The sequence below is a fragment of the Pseudophryne corroboree genome, chromosome 3 (genome assembly GCF_028390025.1).
Source record: "Pseudophryne corroboree isolate aPseCor3 chromosome 3, aPseCor3.hap2, whole genome shotgun sequence".
NCBI classification, from domain to species: domain Eukaryota; kingdom Metazoa; phylum Chordata; class Amphibia; order Anura; family Myobatrachidae; genus Pseudophryne; species Pseudophryne corroboree.
The window spans coordinates 46,542,731-46,558,744 of record NC_086446.1 but is presented as its reverse complement, the minus strand read 5'-3'; the positions used below and the strand labels follow the sequence as shown (position 1 = coordinate 46,558,744).

At 48.2% G+C, this 16,014-nt stretch overlaps 1 protein-coding gene across 1 annotated transcript in view; it reads left to right on the top strand.

Moving 5' to 3' along the window:
- Nucleotides 1–16,014, top strand: part of LOC135057143 (uncharacterized) — a 356,477-nt gene that overhangs the window by 293,123 nt on the left and 47,340 nt on the right. The window contains exon 15 of the mRNA XM_063963040.1: nt 7,284–7,391. Within this exon, the coding sequence (XP_063819110.1) occupies nt 7,284–7,391 (108 nt within the window). The remainder of the gene's footprint in view (nt 1–7,283; nt 7,392–16,014) is intronic.

Sequence of the window (16,014 nt, the reverse complement as noted above, 5' to 3'; positions counted from 1 at the left end):
GAGTCCTGGGAAAAAATGGTAGCTTCTTACGAAGCAATCCCTTTCGGCAGATTCCATGCAAAGGGATCTGTTGGACAAATGGTCAGGGTCGCATCTTCAGATGCACCTGCGGATAACCCTGTCGCCGAGGACAAGGGTATCCCTTCTGTGGTGGTTGCAGGAGGCTCATCTATTGGAGGGCCGCAGATTCGGCATGCAGGATTGGATCCTGGTGACCACGGATGCCAGCCTGAGAGGCTGGGGAGCAGTCACACAGGGAAGAAATTTCCAGGGAGTGTGGTCGAGCCTGAAAAAGTCTCTTCACATAAGCATTCTGGAACTAAGAGCAATCTACAATGCTCTAAGCCAGGCGGAACCTCTGCTTCAAGGAAGACCGGTGTTGATCCAGTCGGACAACATCACGGCAGTCGCCCATGTAAACAGACAGGGCGGCACAAGAAGCAGGAGGGCAATGGCAGAAGCTGCCAGGATCCTTCGCTGGGCGGAGAATCACGTGATAGCACTGTCAGCAGTATTCATCCCGGGCGTGGACAACTGGGAAGCAGACTTCCTCAGCAGACACGACCTTCACCCGGGAGAGTGGGGACTTCATCCAGAAGTTTTCCACATGCTATTAAACCGTTGGGTAAAACCAATGGTGGACATGATGGCGTCTCGCCTCAACAAAACACTGGACAGGTATTGCGCCAGGTCAAGAGATCCGCAGGCAATAGCTGTGGACGCGCTGGTAACACCTTGGGTGTACCAGTCGGTATATGTGTTTCCTCCTCTGCCTCTCATACCAAAGGTATTGAGGATTATACGGCAAAGAGGAGTAAGACTAGTGGCTCCGGATTGGCCAAGAAGGACTTGGTACCCGGAACTTCAAGAGATGGTCACGGACGATCCGTGGCCTCTACTTCTGAGAAGGGACCTGCTTCAGCAGGTTCCTTGTCTTTTTCAAGACTTACCGCGGCTGCGTTTGACGGCATGGCGTTGAATGCCAGATCCTAAAAGGAAAAGGCATTCCAGAAGAAGTCATTCCTACCTTGATAAAGGCAAGGAAGGAAGTCACCGCGAAGCATTATCGCCGTATTTGGCGAAAATATGTTGCGTGGTGCGAGCAGCGGAGTGCTCCGATGGAGGAATTTCAACTGGGTCGTTTTCCTACATTTCCTGCAATCAGGATTGTCTATGGGTCTCAAATTGGGATCTATTAAGGTTCAAATTTCGGCCCTATCAATATTCTTCCACAAAGAATTGGCCTCAGTCCCTGAGGTCCAGATTTTTATCAAAGGAGTACTGCATATACAGCCTCCTGTGGTGCCTAAGGTGGCACCGTGGGATCTAAATGTAGTTTTAGATTTCCTCAAATCCAATTGGTTTGAACCACTAAAGAATGTGGATTTGAAATATCTCACATGGAAAGTGACTATGTTACTGGCCCTGGCTTCGGCCGGGAGAGTATCTGAACTGGCGGCTTTGTCTTATAAAAGCCCTTATATAATTTTCCATTCGACATAGGGCAGAGCTGCGGACGCGTCCGCATTTTCTCCCTAAGGAGGTATCAGCGTTTCACCTGAACCAGCCTATTGTAGTGCCTGCGGCTACAGACGACTTGAAGGACTCCAAGTTGTTGGACGTTGTCAGAGCCTTAAAAATATACATTTAAAGGACGGCTGGAGTCAGAAAATCTGACTCGCTGTTTATACTGTATGCACCCAACAAGTTGGGTGCACCTGCTTCTAAGCAGTCGATTGCTCGTTGGTTTTGTAACAAAATTCAACTTGTACATTCTGTGGCAGGCCTGCCACAGCCTAAATCTGTTAAGGCCCATTCCGCAAGAAAGGTGGGCTCATCTTGGGCGGCTGCCCGAGGGGTCTCGGCATTACAACTCTGCCGAGCAGCTACGTGGTCAGGGGAGAACACGTTTGTAAATTTTTACAAATTTGATACCCTGGCAAAGGAGGACCTGGAGTTCTCTCATTCGGTGCTGCAGAGTCATCCGCACTCTCCCGCCCGTTTGGGAGCTTTGGTATAATCCCCATGGTCCTTTCAGGAACCCCAGCATCCACTTAGGACGATAGAGAAAATAAGAATTTACTTACCGATAATTCTATTTCTCGGAGTCCGTAGTGGATGCTGGGCGCCCATCCCAAGTGCGGATTATCTGCAATACTTGTACATAGTTATTGTTAACTAATTCGGGTTATTGTTTAGGAAGCCATCTTTCAGAGGCTCCTCTGTTATCATACTGTTAACTGGGTTTAGATCACAAGTTGTACGGTGTGATTGGTGTGGCTGGTATGAGTCTTACCCGGGATTCAAAATCCTCCCTTATTGTGTACGCTCGTCCGGGCACAGTACCTAACTGGAGTCTGGAGGAGGGTCATAGGGGGAGGAGCCAGTACACACCACCTGACCTGTAAAAGCTTTACTTTTGTGCCCTGTCTCCTGCGGAGCCGCTATTCCCCATGGTCCTTTCAGGAACCCCAGCATCCACTACGGACTCCGAGAAATAGAATTATCGGTAAGTAAATTCTTATTTTTTTTACACTGGTTTGCCACACTGGGCTTTCTGGCTCATTCTGGTGTTTTGGGGTGCCACACCCTGCACCTAGATATAGCGCTAGGGACCCCAAATATACAGAGAGGCCTTGATGCGGCTTTGGGGCTTAACCACACATTTGCGCAAATATGTGTAACGAAGATCTCTGAATTCTATTATCATATGGGATTTATATCTGGTTACTGTTATCCATTCAGTGTGCTGGGGAAACAATTGCTTTTTTTCTTGCTCAGAAATACCCCTTCCTTTCGAGCACCTGAATGATATCACTAAGCTAATTGAGCATTTACCAATCTATATGTCTGTTGTGAGAGGCAGAGAGGTTTCTGCATTAGGAGGAGGTGCAGGCCCTGACATGCCACATGGAGCATTATGGGGTTGCTCCAAGGTAGGTAGCTCTTAGCTTAGACATATTTTAGTAAGGAGCCATTATCACGTGGCTCCTTGCTGGTTAATATTAGACCCAGATTGGGGTAATAGAGGTGTGAGGTGTGGTGCCTCTGGACTGGCTGAGCTGGATGGCTTTAGTGTGGCATACCTTTACATTCTATTAACACTTTTCACTTATTAATTTTTCTAACACTATTTCTCTATTTTAATTACATTTCATGTTTGTATCACCCCCTCTATAGCTTCGGCTTCCTAAATACTAATTTATTAACACTATAGTTTTTTTACACTGGTTTGCCACACTGGGCTTTCTGGCTCATTCTGGTGTTTTGGGGTGCCACACCCTGCACCTAGATATAGCGCTAGGGACCCCACATATACAGAGAGGCCTTGATGCGGCTTTGGGGCTTAACCACACATTTGCGCAAATATGTGTAACGAAGATCTCTGAATTCTATTATCATATGGGATTTATATCTGGTTACTGTTATCCATTCAGTGTGCTGGGGAAACAATTGCTTTTTTTCTTGCTCCTGCTTCAAAGCAGACGATTGCTCGTTGGATTTGTAGTACAATTCAGCTTGCACATTCCGTGGCAGGATTGCCACAGCCAAAATCAGTAAAAGCCCATTCCACAAGGAAAGTGGGCTCATCTTGGGCGGCTGCCCGAGGGGTCTCGGCTTTACAACTTTGCCGAGCAGCTACTTGGTCAGGGGCAAACACGTTTGCTAAATTCTACAAATTTGATACCCTGGCTGAGGAGGACCTGGAGTTCTCTCATTCGGTGCTGCAGAGTCATCCGCACTCTCCCGCCCGTTTGGGAGCTTTGGTATAATCCCCATGGTCCTTACGGAGTCCCAGCATCCACTTAGGACGTTAGAGAAAATAAGATTTTACTTACCGATAAATCTATTTCTCGTAGTCCGTAGTGGATGCTGGGCGCCCATCCCTAGTGCGGATTGTCTGCAATACTTGTATATAGTTATTGTTACAAAAAATTCGGGTTATTATTGTTGAGCCATCCTTTCAGAGGCTCCTTTAAATTTATCATACTGTTAACTGGGTTCAGATCACGAGTTGTACGGTGTGATTGGTGTGGCTGGTATGAGTCTTACCCGGGATTCAATATCCTTCCTTATTATGTACGCTCGTCCGGGCACAGTATCCTAACTGGCTTGGAGGAGGGTCATAGGGGGAGGAGCCAGTGCACACCACCTGATATCTCAAGCTTTTATTTTGTGCCCCGTCTCCTGCGGAGCCGCTATTCCCCATGGTCCTTACGGAGTCCCAGCATCCACTACGGACTACGAGAAATAGATTTATCGGTAAGTAAAATCTTATTTTAATTATCCCGTACTTGGACGATCTCCTAATAAAGGCGAGGTCCAAGGAACAGTTGTTGGTGAGAGTAGCACTATCTCAGGAAGTGCTGCACCAGCACGGCTGGATTCTGAATATCCCAAAGTCACAGCTGGTTCCGACGACACGTCTACTGTTCCTGGGTATGATTCTGGATACAGTCCAGAAAAAAGTGTTTCTCCCGGAGGAGAAAGCCAGGGAGTTGTCATCTCTAGTCAGAGACCTCCTGAAACCAAAACAGGTATCGGTGCATCACTGCACGCGGGTCCTGGGAAAGATGGTAGCTTCTTACGAAGCAATTCCCTTCGGCAGGTTCCATGCCAGAATCTTTCAGTGGGACCTGTTGGACAAATGGTCCGGATCGCATCTTCAGATGCATCGCTTAATAACCCTGTCTCCAAGAACCAGGGTGTCTCTACTGTGGTGGCTGCAGAGTGCCCATCTTCTAGAGGGCCGCAGGTTCGGCATACAGGACTGGGTCCTTGTGACCACGGATGCCAGCCTTCGAGGCTGGAGGGCAGTCACACGGGGAAGAAACTTCCAAGGACAATGGTCGAGTCAGGAGACTTCCCTTCACATAAATATTCTGTAACTAAGGGCCATTTACAATGCCCTAAGTCAAGCAAAATCCCTGCTCCTACACCAGCCGGTGCTGATCCAGTCAGACAACATCACGGCAGTCGCCCATGTAAATCGACAGGGCGGCACAAGAAGCAGGATGGCAATGGCAGAAACCACAAGAATTCTCCGATGGGCGGAGAATCATGTACTAGCACTGTCAGCAGTGTTCATTCCGGGAGTGGACAACTGGGAAGCAGACTTCCTCAGCAGACACGACCTCCACCCGGGAGAGTGGGGACTTCATCCAGAAGTCTTCCAGATGCTGGTAAACCGTTGGGAAAAACCACAGGTGGACTTGATGGCGTCCCGCCTCAACAAAAAGTTAAAAAGATATTGCGCCAGGTCAAGGGACCCTCAGGCGATAGCTGTGGACGCTCTAGTGACACCGTGGGTGTACCAGTCGGTTTATGTGTTCCCTCCTCTGCCTCTCATACCAAAGGTATTGAGAATAATAAGAAAGCGAGGAGTAAACACAATTCTTGTGGTTCCGGATTGGCCAAGACGAGCGTGGTACCCGGAACTTCAAGAAATGATCTCAGAGGACCCGTGGCCTCTGCCACTCAGACAAGACCTGCTACAGCAGGGGCCCTGTCTGTTCCAAGACTTACCGCGGCTGCGTTTGACGGCATGGCGGTTGAACGCCGGATCCTGAAGGAAAAAGGCATTCCGGAGGAAGTCATTCCTACGCTTATTAAAGCCAGGAAAGATGTTACGGCAAATCATTATCACCGCATATGGCGGAAATATGTTGCATGGTGCGAGGCCGAAAAGGCCCCAACAGAGGAATTTCAACTAGGTCGATGTCTGCATTTCCTGCAAGCAGGAGTGAATATGGGCCTAAAACTAGGCTCCATTAAAGTACAGATCTCGGCTCTGTCGATTTTCTTTCAAAAAGAACTAGCTTCAGTACCTGAAGTTCAGACATTTGTAAAAGGAGTGCTGCATATTCAGCCCCCGTTTGTGCCTCCTGTGGCACCTTGGGATCTCAACGTGGTATTGAGTTTCTTAAAATCACATTGGTTTGAGCCACTAAAAACCGTGGATCTGAAATATCTCACGTGGAAAGTGGTCATGTTATTGGCCTTGGCTTCAGTCAGGCGAGTGTTAGAATTGGCGGCTTTGTCATGTAAAAGCCCTTATCTGATTTTCCATATGGATAGGGCAGAATTGAGGACTCGTCCACAGTTTCTCCCTAAGGTGGTGTCAGCGTTTCACCTGAACCAGCCTATTGTGGTGCCTGCGGCTACTAGGGACTTGGAGGACTCCAAGTTGCTAGACGTTGTCAGGGCCCTGAAAATATATGTTTCCAGGACGGCTGGAGTCAGAAAATCTGACTCGCTGTTTATCCTGTATGCACCCAACAAGCTGGATGCTCCTGCTTCTAAGCAGACTATTGCTCGCTGGATTTGTAGTACAATTCAGCTTGCACATTCTGTGGCAGGCCTGCCACAGCCAAAATCTGTAAATGCCCATTCCACAAGGAAGGTGGGCTCATCTTGGGCGGCTGCCCGAGGGGTCTCGGCTTTACAACTTTGCTGAGCAGCTACTTGGTCAGGGGCAAACACGTTTGCAAAATTCTACAAATTTGATACCCTGGCTGAGGAGGACCTGGAGTTCTCTCATTCGGTGCTGCAGAGTCATCCGCACTCTCCCGCCCGTTTGGGAGCTTTGGTATAATCCCCATTGTCCTTACGGAGTTCCCAGCATCCACTAGGACGTCAGAGAAAATAAGAATTTACTCACCGGTAATTCTATTTCTCGTATTCCGTAGTGGATGCTGGCCGTCCATCCCAAGTACGGATTGTCTGCAATACTTGTAAATAGTTATTGCTAACTAAAGGGTTATTGTTGAGCCATCTGTTGAGAGGCTCAGTTGTTTTCATACTGTCACACTGGATATAGTATCACGAGTTGTACGGTGTGATTGGTGTGGCTGGTATGAGTCTTACCCGGGATTCAAAATCCTTCCTTATTATGTCAGCTCGTCCGGGCACAGTGTCCTAACTGAGGCTTGGAGGAGGGTCATAGTGGGAGGAGCCAGTGCACACCAGGTAGTCATAAATCTTTCTAGAGTGCCCAGCCTCCTTTGGAGCCCGCTATTCCCCATGGTCCTTTCGGAGTTCCCAGCATCCACTACGGACTACGAGAAATAGAATTACCGGTGAGCAAATTCTTATTATTACTAGAGAGATGTCATCCACGGCAGTCCCTACCTGATGTGTCCCAATGTTGTGTATACATCCACTGTAGTACTATCACACTATCAGAGGCTGCGGCTATATATTGTCGTATACCAGAACGTCAGCTGATTAGTGTATAATGTGATGTTATGTTAATTATTTTTATTATATTTATTCCTAGATAATTACGTGGTGCGGATCCAGAGACCCTGAGGATGGACATGGACCGGAGTCACACAAATGAGAGGATATTACATCTCACCCTGGAGATTGTCCACCTGCTGACTGGGGAGGTGAGGGGATCTGGGAGCGTCATAGTGACAAATCATATCTATAGTAATTATACAGGGACATGACTGGGGAGGTGAGGGGATCTGGGAGTGTCACAGTGACATCACTTATATCTATAGTAATAGTACAGGGACATGACTGGAGAGGTGAGGGGATCTGGGAGTGTCACAGTGACATCACTTATATCTATAGTAATAATACAGGGACATGACTGGGGAGGTGAGGGGGATCTGGGAGTGTCACAGTGACATCACTTATATCTATAGTAATAATACAGGGACATGACTGGGGAGGTGAGGGGATCTGGGAGTGTCACAGTGACATCACATATATCTGTAGTAGTAATACAGGGATATGACTTGGGAGGTGAGGGGATCTGGGAGTGTCACAGTGACTTCACTTATATCTATAGTAATAATACAGGGACATGACTGGGGAGGTGAGGGGGATCTGGGAGTGTCACAGTGACATCACTTATATCTATAGTAATAATACAGGGACATGACTGGGGAGGTGAGGGGATCTGGGAGTGGCACAGTGACATCACATATATCTGTAGTAGTAATACAGGGATATGACTTGGGAGGTGAGGGGATCTGGGAGTGTCACAGTGACTTCACTTATATCTATAGTAATAATACAGGGACATGGCTGGGGTAGGTGAGGGGATCTGGGAGTGTCACAGTGACATCACTTATATCTATTGTAATAATACAGGGAGATGACTGGGGAGGTGAGTGGATCTGGGAGGCTCCACTTCTTATGATTCTGGTCTCCAGGATGCACCTATTTAGACATATTCAGGATAATCAATAAAAGGTTTGTGTATCAGGCATGTACATTTGGATGTAGCTGGTAATATGAGGTGTGACCATCAGCCTCTGTGGGATCTTTTACAGAAACAATAGTATCACAGTGTTACTGCCTATCTCTTCACCACCCTCAGTGGGCGGCTGTTCTCAGTCCTCTGTTTTCCTCCATCTCCCACTACATCATCATCTTACTGTCTGCACTACTCTGTCCAAGGCACGTGATTCATCTGTGGGTACCGACCATATACAGAGGACACTGAGTGCTGGGCCCGCTGAGGATGGCGGGACACGTGCCTTTTAGTTTTATTACCGGGAGAGGCGGTTAGAGTACAGCAGCGCAAGGTCTGGGAGATGCTGGGGTCACCACGGTGAAAGCGAAAAGCCGGCGGCTAGGCAGCGCGTGCACAAGTAAGGGAGCCGCTGGTATCACTGCCGGGTGAGGAGACCTGGCGGTGTGACGCCGTAGCACTGAGGAGGCAGACAGGAGCAGAGATCGTATGCTCAAAATGTAGTAAAAAGAGCACGAATGTCAGCAGCTCTGGGGTGTGCGACTCATGTTTGGAAACGGGCGCTCAACCTGGGAGCAGTGGTCCGTCTGGGTCATGGAAACATGCTCTGGCGGATACTTTTAAGGAAATGGCGGAATCCCGCGAGTAGCATTTAGAATCGGATGCAGGTTTTTCAAAGACTATGGAGGAATTCCGAATTAGATTAACTCCGCCCACACAAGCAGAAAAGCTGTAAAGAGACCCCTCCCTATCCTAAAGGAAGAGGTGGAGGAGGAGGAGGGTCTTGTTATTGATGAGGAGGTACGTGAGTTAGAGGCGATATTGGACGTTAGTCCTCAGGAGGAGAACACTGAAGTCAAGGGATTAGATTCCCTTATTGAAGCGGTAAAACAGGTCCTTAACTTCGGGGAAGAAGAAGTTAAGGAACCTGAAGTGTTTGATTTATTCGAGTCCCAGAAACCGCCAACAGCGGTTTTTCCAATTCCTTAGATTCTCCAGGTTCAGATGGGAGAAGCATGAAAGCAGCCTGATAAACGCTTCCAAATTCCAAAAAAGTTTGAGGCCAATTACCCACTACCCAAGGGTGTTATGTCTAAGTGGGAGGTCCCGCCGATTGCAGACACCTCCCTGAAGGCAATCTTTCCAATACCAAATGTGACTACTTTAAATGATGCGTCAGATCGTAAGGTAGACACAGCACTGAAATCTATTTTTGTGGCTGCTGGTACATCACACAGACCTACAATTGTTAGTGCTTGGGTCACCAAGGCTATTGTAGCATGGGCTGGTCATGTTGTTCAGGCTGTAGAGGAAGATAACGGCCAAGAGGAAATAGAGTAGCGGAGCATATCCATGAGTCAGCTACACACATTTGCCAGGCCGCAAAGGATGCTAGCAGAATAACATCACGCATCTCGGCTTCGCCCATTTCAGCAAGAATGATTATGTGACTCAGAGAATGGCAAGTGGATTCTGACTCCAAGAAGGCAGTAGAGGTGATCCCCATCGTAGGAGAGACTTTATTTGGTCCGGAGTTAGACAAGTGAATTTCTCAGGCAACAACAGGGAAATCTACTTTTCTGCCTACCACGTATCCTAGGACTACGCCATCGGTCAGAAGAAATTACTCGGGTCAAATCTTTTTGGTCTCAATCCTTTTGAGCTAGAGGAAGAGGTTTTGGCGATCAGGCTTGTGGAAGCATAGGTAGAGGCCGTTCCCAGTCCACAACCTGAAAACAGAAATCTAAACCTGCTGACAAGACCATTGGCATGACGGGCTTCCAGATCACCTTGGGTCTCCTTTGGTCGGCGCACGATTGGAACGGTTTCGGGACACCTGGGCCGAAACCTCACCAGAGGTCTGGGTCAACAAGATTATCTCCCAGGGATACCAAATAGATTTTCTACAACGCCCTCACAGTCAGTTCTTTACAACTGGCCTTCCTTGGTGTCCTCAGAAAGCGAGGGCATTAGATACGGCGACTCAAAGGTTACTTCAGACGGAAGTAAGTATGCCTGTCCCGACTTCTCAAAGAGGGAAGGGATTTTATTCAAATATTTTTGTAGTGCCAAAACCGGATGGGTCTGTCAGGCCAATCCTCAATTTAAACCTTTTGAATCGGTTCCTGAAGGTGTACAGGTTCAAGATTGAGTCAATCCAGTCGGTTATTGCGGGACTGGAACAAGAAGTGTTCATGGTGTCCATGGATATAAAGGATGTGTACCTTCATGTTCCAATTTGGACCCCACATCAAGCCTATTTACGGTTTGCAGTGGACAAGAATCACTACCAGTTCAGAGCCCTACCATTCGGTTTATCATCACCCTTGAGAATCTTCACAAAGATCATGGCTGTAATGGTCGCGAAATTGAGATCGTTAGGTGTAACGATAATCCCATATCTGAACGACCTTCTGGTCAAAGCTCCCTCTCTGGATCAGTTGATCCAGGATGCTCAAACCACTCATCAGTTTCTGATTTGACACTGCTGGATCGTGAATTTCAAAAAATCCAACCTTCAACCAACACAGAGGATTCAATTCCTGGGCCTCATTTTAGATACGGTACATCTGAAGGTGTTTCTCCCAGAAGACAAAATTTGAGACATAAGGGAAATGGTGCATCAGGTTTTACAGAACCAGACAGTGTCCCTGCATCTCTGTGTAAAGCTTCTTGGAAAGATGGTGGCATCTTACAAAGCAATTGAATACAGCAGGCGTCACCCCAGACCTTTCCAGATAAATCTGATTGCTCATGGGGCAGGCATGCATTGACTTCTCCACCGAAGGATTCGCTTGTCGCCCCAGGCCAGGACCTTGTTAATCTGGTGGTCCGTCCACAAGAATCTAGCTCGGGAAAGAGGTTTGGAATCTGGGATTGGAAGATTCTGACAACAGATACCAGTCTCAGAGGTTGGGGAGCAGTACTGGAGAACCATCATTTTTAGGGAAGGTGGTCACTACAGGAGAGCAGCCTTCCAATAAATATTTTGGAATTGAGCCATTTTCCGTGCACCACTTCTGGCGGAAGACCTAGTCAGGGCTCAACACGTGAGAGTACAGTTGGACAATGTGACGGCAACGGCATAAATAGACCTTCAGGGAGGAACAAAGAGCCACATGGCTTTAAGGGAGGCCACAAGGATACTGTCTTGGACAGAAAAGCGCAACATAATACTGTCAGCAGTCTTCATTCCAGGAGTGGAAATTTTGGAAGCAGACTATCTCAGTCACAAAAGATATGCATCCAGGAGAGTGGTGTCTACACCCACAGTTTTTCAAGACGGTAGTACGAAGGCGGGATCTACCACAGATAGACCTAATGGCCTCTCTAAACAACCATCAGTTACTAAGGTATGTGGCCAGGACGCAGGATCCAGCAGCAGAGGCAGTGGACGCGCTGGCGATTCCATGGTCATACAGTCGGGTGTACATCTTTCCGGCATTTCCCCTTATACCTAGAGTGTTAAAAAAAGGTGAAAAAGTAAAGAGCGCGGGTGATTTTAATAGCACCAGACTGGCCTCGCAGGAGTTGGTACTCAGACCTGAGGGGACTTCTGGCGGAAGATCCTTGGAGGCTACCTCAGAGAGAGGACCTATTGTCACAAGGCCCATTCCTTCACCCAGACCTGAACCGTCTACGTTTGACGGCGTGGCACTTGAGACCAGGATTCTAAGAGACAAGGGTATTTCGAAATCGGCTATCCCCACCATGTTAGCTGCAAGGAAACCAGTTATGGCGACACATTACTATAGAATATGGAAAAAGTACATGGACTGGTGCCTGTCTAAAGGGTGGAGTTCCGCCTCTATAGTCTTTTACGATTTCTCCAAACTGGGTTAGATGGAGATTTGAGGTTGGGATCCTTGAAGGTACAAGTCTCGGCCCTCTCTATATTGTTTCAACAACATCTGGCGTCCTTACAGGAGGTTCAGACATTTTTACAAGGTGTGCTGCGAATACAACCACCTTTTCGTCCTCCCACGGCCCCGTGGGATCTAAATTTAGTGCTTGACTATTTTAAATCTGCCGTTTTCGACCCTTTGGAGACAGTGGTTCTTAAATCTATATCCTTGAAAGTTACCGTGTTACTAGCCTTAGCATCAGCAAGAAGGGTCTCAGAGTTAGGAGCTCTATCGTGTAAGAGTTCCTTCCTCATTTTTCATGAGGACAGAGCGGAGCTACGTACAAAAGCTGAGTTTTTACCTAAGGTGGTTTCCGGTTTCCACATTAACCAGCCTCCACTACTCAACTTTGCAGAGCGGCAACGTGGTCATCGGCACACACCTTCACTCAATTCTACAAGTTTGATACATTTGCATCCAGAGATACCAGGTTTGGGCGTTTGGTTCTGCAGGCTTCGGACCGCACTCCCGCCCATGGTAGTATCTTTGGGACGTCCCCAGCTGTAGTGACTGTTCCAGTGTCCCCTAGTCGATGAAAGAGAAAAGAGGATATTGGTACTCTACCAATAAATCCATTTCTCTGAATCCACTCGGAGACACTGGACGCCCGCCTCGGTGCTGTCAACCTACGTGTTCTTGTTAAATTTACTTTAAACAGTTTGAATTATTTGGTTAATGGTTTTTGGTTGCTGTTTGACTAGTTGTTACGGTTGGTTCCTCTCCATAGGGCTTTGTTTTCATGTTCCCTCTTCTCTCCGTCAAATTTTTCACACTGAGGGATAAGGGGCATGAAGGGGGAGGAGCCAGTTGTGCATAATTTTTTTATGTTAGATTGTGCCACCTCCAGTCTGCATACTTCACACCCCTGCTGTCTTGAGTGTTCCAGTGTCCCCGAGTGGATTCAGAGAAATGGATTTTTCTGCTGCGGGGTACACTGGGCTCCACAAGGAATAACATTGGGGTGTAGAGTAGGATCTTGACCCGGGGCACCAACAGGCTCAAAGCTTTGACTGTTCCCAAGATGCACAGCGCCGCCTCCTCTATAACACCGCCTCCGTGCTTAGGAGCTCAGTTTGTAAGTTGGTGCCATGCAATAAGCAGGCAGTCAACAGGGGGCTGCTCCTGCAGCTTATTTCTTAGCTAATTTCAGAAGATTTGAAGAACTTTTGAAGACTTCAAGGGCTGCAGCTTGTATGTATGTATGTATGTATGTATGTATGTATGTATGTATATTGCATAGACATCTGTTGCTGCAGCTCCATCACTCCTCCAGCGGCGCTGTATACTCCCGCATCCTGGTTGCCGGGTAACTACAGTGGAGGCTCCCGTGTTCTTCTTCACGGCACACACACTCGTCGCTGACCTCTGGGATCGTGTGGCCGCAGGTTGAAGGGGAAGTAAGGGGTCTCTTTGGCCGCTTTAATCGCGATCCGGCGCGGCGGGCTGCGCGCGCTGGCGTGGACACTGTAAGGGGCAGCCGCTCCACTAGTCACCGGGACAAAAAACAAAGGTGGGGGACTTTTTCTTTACAAAGCCCAGTTTTTACACAGTCTGCTGTGCCCAGTGGGGAAGCCAGCAAGGGGGATAAGGCCTAACTTATAGCACCTCCGACGGCTCCAGAACGCCATTTAGGCAAATGTTCCCGCCCTGGAGCTGCATATCTCTCCCTCACTCCCTGTCAGCCGCCATTACACGGAGCTGCGCTGTTCCTGGGACTGCTGGGGCAAATCCTCCTCTGTAAAGCCGCCTGCTCGTCGGCGCTGTGCATTTTCCAGGACACTTAAGTATTCTACCTGTCAAGGAACAGTGTTAGTTAAGAAAGAGTGCACTCAGCCAGGGTTGTGTAGTACAAACACCCTGTGATATACATCCAGTACCTACTGTGTTTTTTGTTATATCTCTTGCTTACATATATCTAGCCATACGCTGTGTAACTTTGTATTGCCAGTCCAGTGCAGTATTACTGTCTTGCATGAACCTCTGCATTGTACCTATGTGACTATATGTGTGTGTGTATGTGTGCATGTAGCTGCTGCGTGGCTGACATTTTAAGTATCTCACTCAGCGTGCTCAGCCTATATTCTATAACCTGTGGGGCAAGTGTGTCAGGTTTATTTCTTCTAATATAGGTATCTCACAGAACATACTGTTTTATTGTATTTTTCTCCGTGTTTCATAGTCACCATATATCTCTGGGACTTCTGGTTTGTGTAGGCGACTACACCGGGGATTCTAGTTAGGTATATTGCTGCGAATTTTGTACCAGTTTGCCCGTTATTGTGCTTGTCATTATGTCTGCTACACGGGGCAACGATTCTGAGGCGTCTCCCGCGTTGCGCGGTAGTGACGCTGCAGATAATTATGAGGATAATATGGCAGCAGAGAGTTCAGGTTCTGGGGGTTCCTTACCCCCCAGTGGGTCTGTAGCACTGGGGGCCTCCTCTGACCCACCTTGGGCTACATTCTCCACGCTGTTGAATACACTAGTGACTAAATTGACGCCCCCCTGTGGGACCTCCTGTGCCAGTACAGCAGTTTATGGTCCCTGCAGCCAATTCGCCATGGGCGGAACATGTTTCTTCTCAATTACAGCATTTGAACCGCTCTAGGACTAAACATATGTCTCCCTCTCGTCCACCCGCGACTAAGAAGTCTTCTAAACGGCTCTCACTTCCTCACAAACCACCGCTAGGCCGGATACGTCCTCTGAGGAGGATGGGGCATACACTGACCCCACAGATTCTGATTCTGTCGCCTCTGATTGGGAAGGGAATTCGATGGTGGATATTCCTGATTTAATTGAGGCTGTCAGGATCATTCTTCATGTTTCTGATGACCCTGAGCCTGAGGTTGCCTCTAAAACCCCTGATAGGTTTAAACGTAAGAAGGTAGTTAAACAAGTGTTGTCTCCTTCTCAGCATTTGGCTGACATACGTCAGGAATCCTGGGGCAGCCCGGGCACTAAATTCACACCACACAAGAGACTGTTAGCTCGATATCCTCTGTCTGCGGAGCTCACTAAAAATTGGGAAACTCCCCCGCCCGTGGATTCCCATGTGGCGCGCCTGGTAGTTTCATCTGCTCTGCCAGTTACTACCATCGCCTCTTTAAAGGAACCGACGGATAGACGTGTGGAGGGTTGTTTGAAGGCAATTTACAGGCCTACCATTGCTGCAACGTTAGTTGCTGAAGCTATTGAGGCATGGGCCCAGGAACTGGAGGCGGAGCTGCCGTCCAATGCTTCTGATCATGCTAGACAATGTGTCTCATATATTGCCACAGCATCAGTTTACCTCAAGGAAGCGGCATCTGATGCCGGGTTGCTTGCAGCAAAGGCTGCTACTACGTCCATCCTAGCTCGCCGTATCCTGTGGTTGAGGTCCTGGTCGGTGTATATGGATTCTAAGAAAACCCTGAAGGTGCTTCCTTTTAAGGGAGACATTCTTTTTGAAGAAGCTCTCAATAAGATTGTGACTGATCTGGCTACTGCTAAAACTGCTTGCCTACCTAGTATTGCCCCTTCCGCTTTGAAGGCTAAAAGTACTATCCCTCGGCCCTTTCATCCTCCAGGAAAAGCAAAAGGTAAGGTGTACCCGAAACAAGCTCGTGCTTCCAGACCTGCCAAGCCCAGGCCAAAACGGGCCTGGGCTGCCCGTCAGCCTGCTTCCAAAACTGACAAGCTTGCCGCATGACGGGGCGGGCCTCCCCCTGGGGCATCCCAGGGTAGGTGGCCAACTTCTAGGGTTTTACCCAGGAATGGTTGAAGACCACTTGGGTACGGGAAGTCGTCACTCACGGTTATGCCGTTTCCTTCAAGAAACGTCCCCCTCAACGGTTTTGCCTGACAGACGTCTCCTTGAAACCGGAGAAGACAAACACTCTTCCTTCAGTAGTACATTC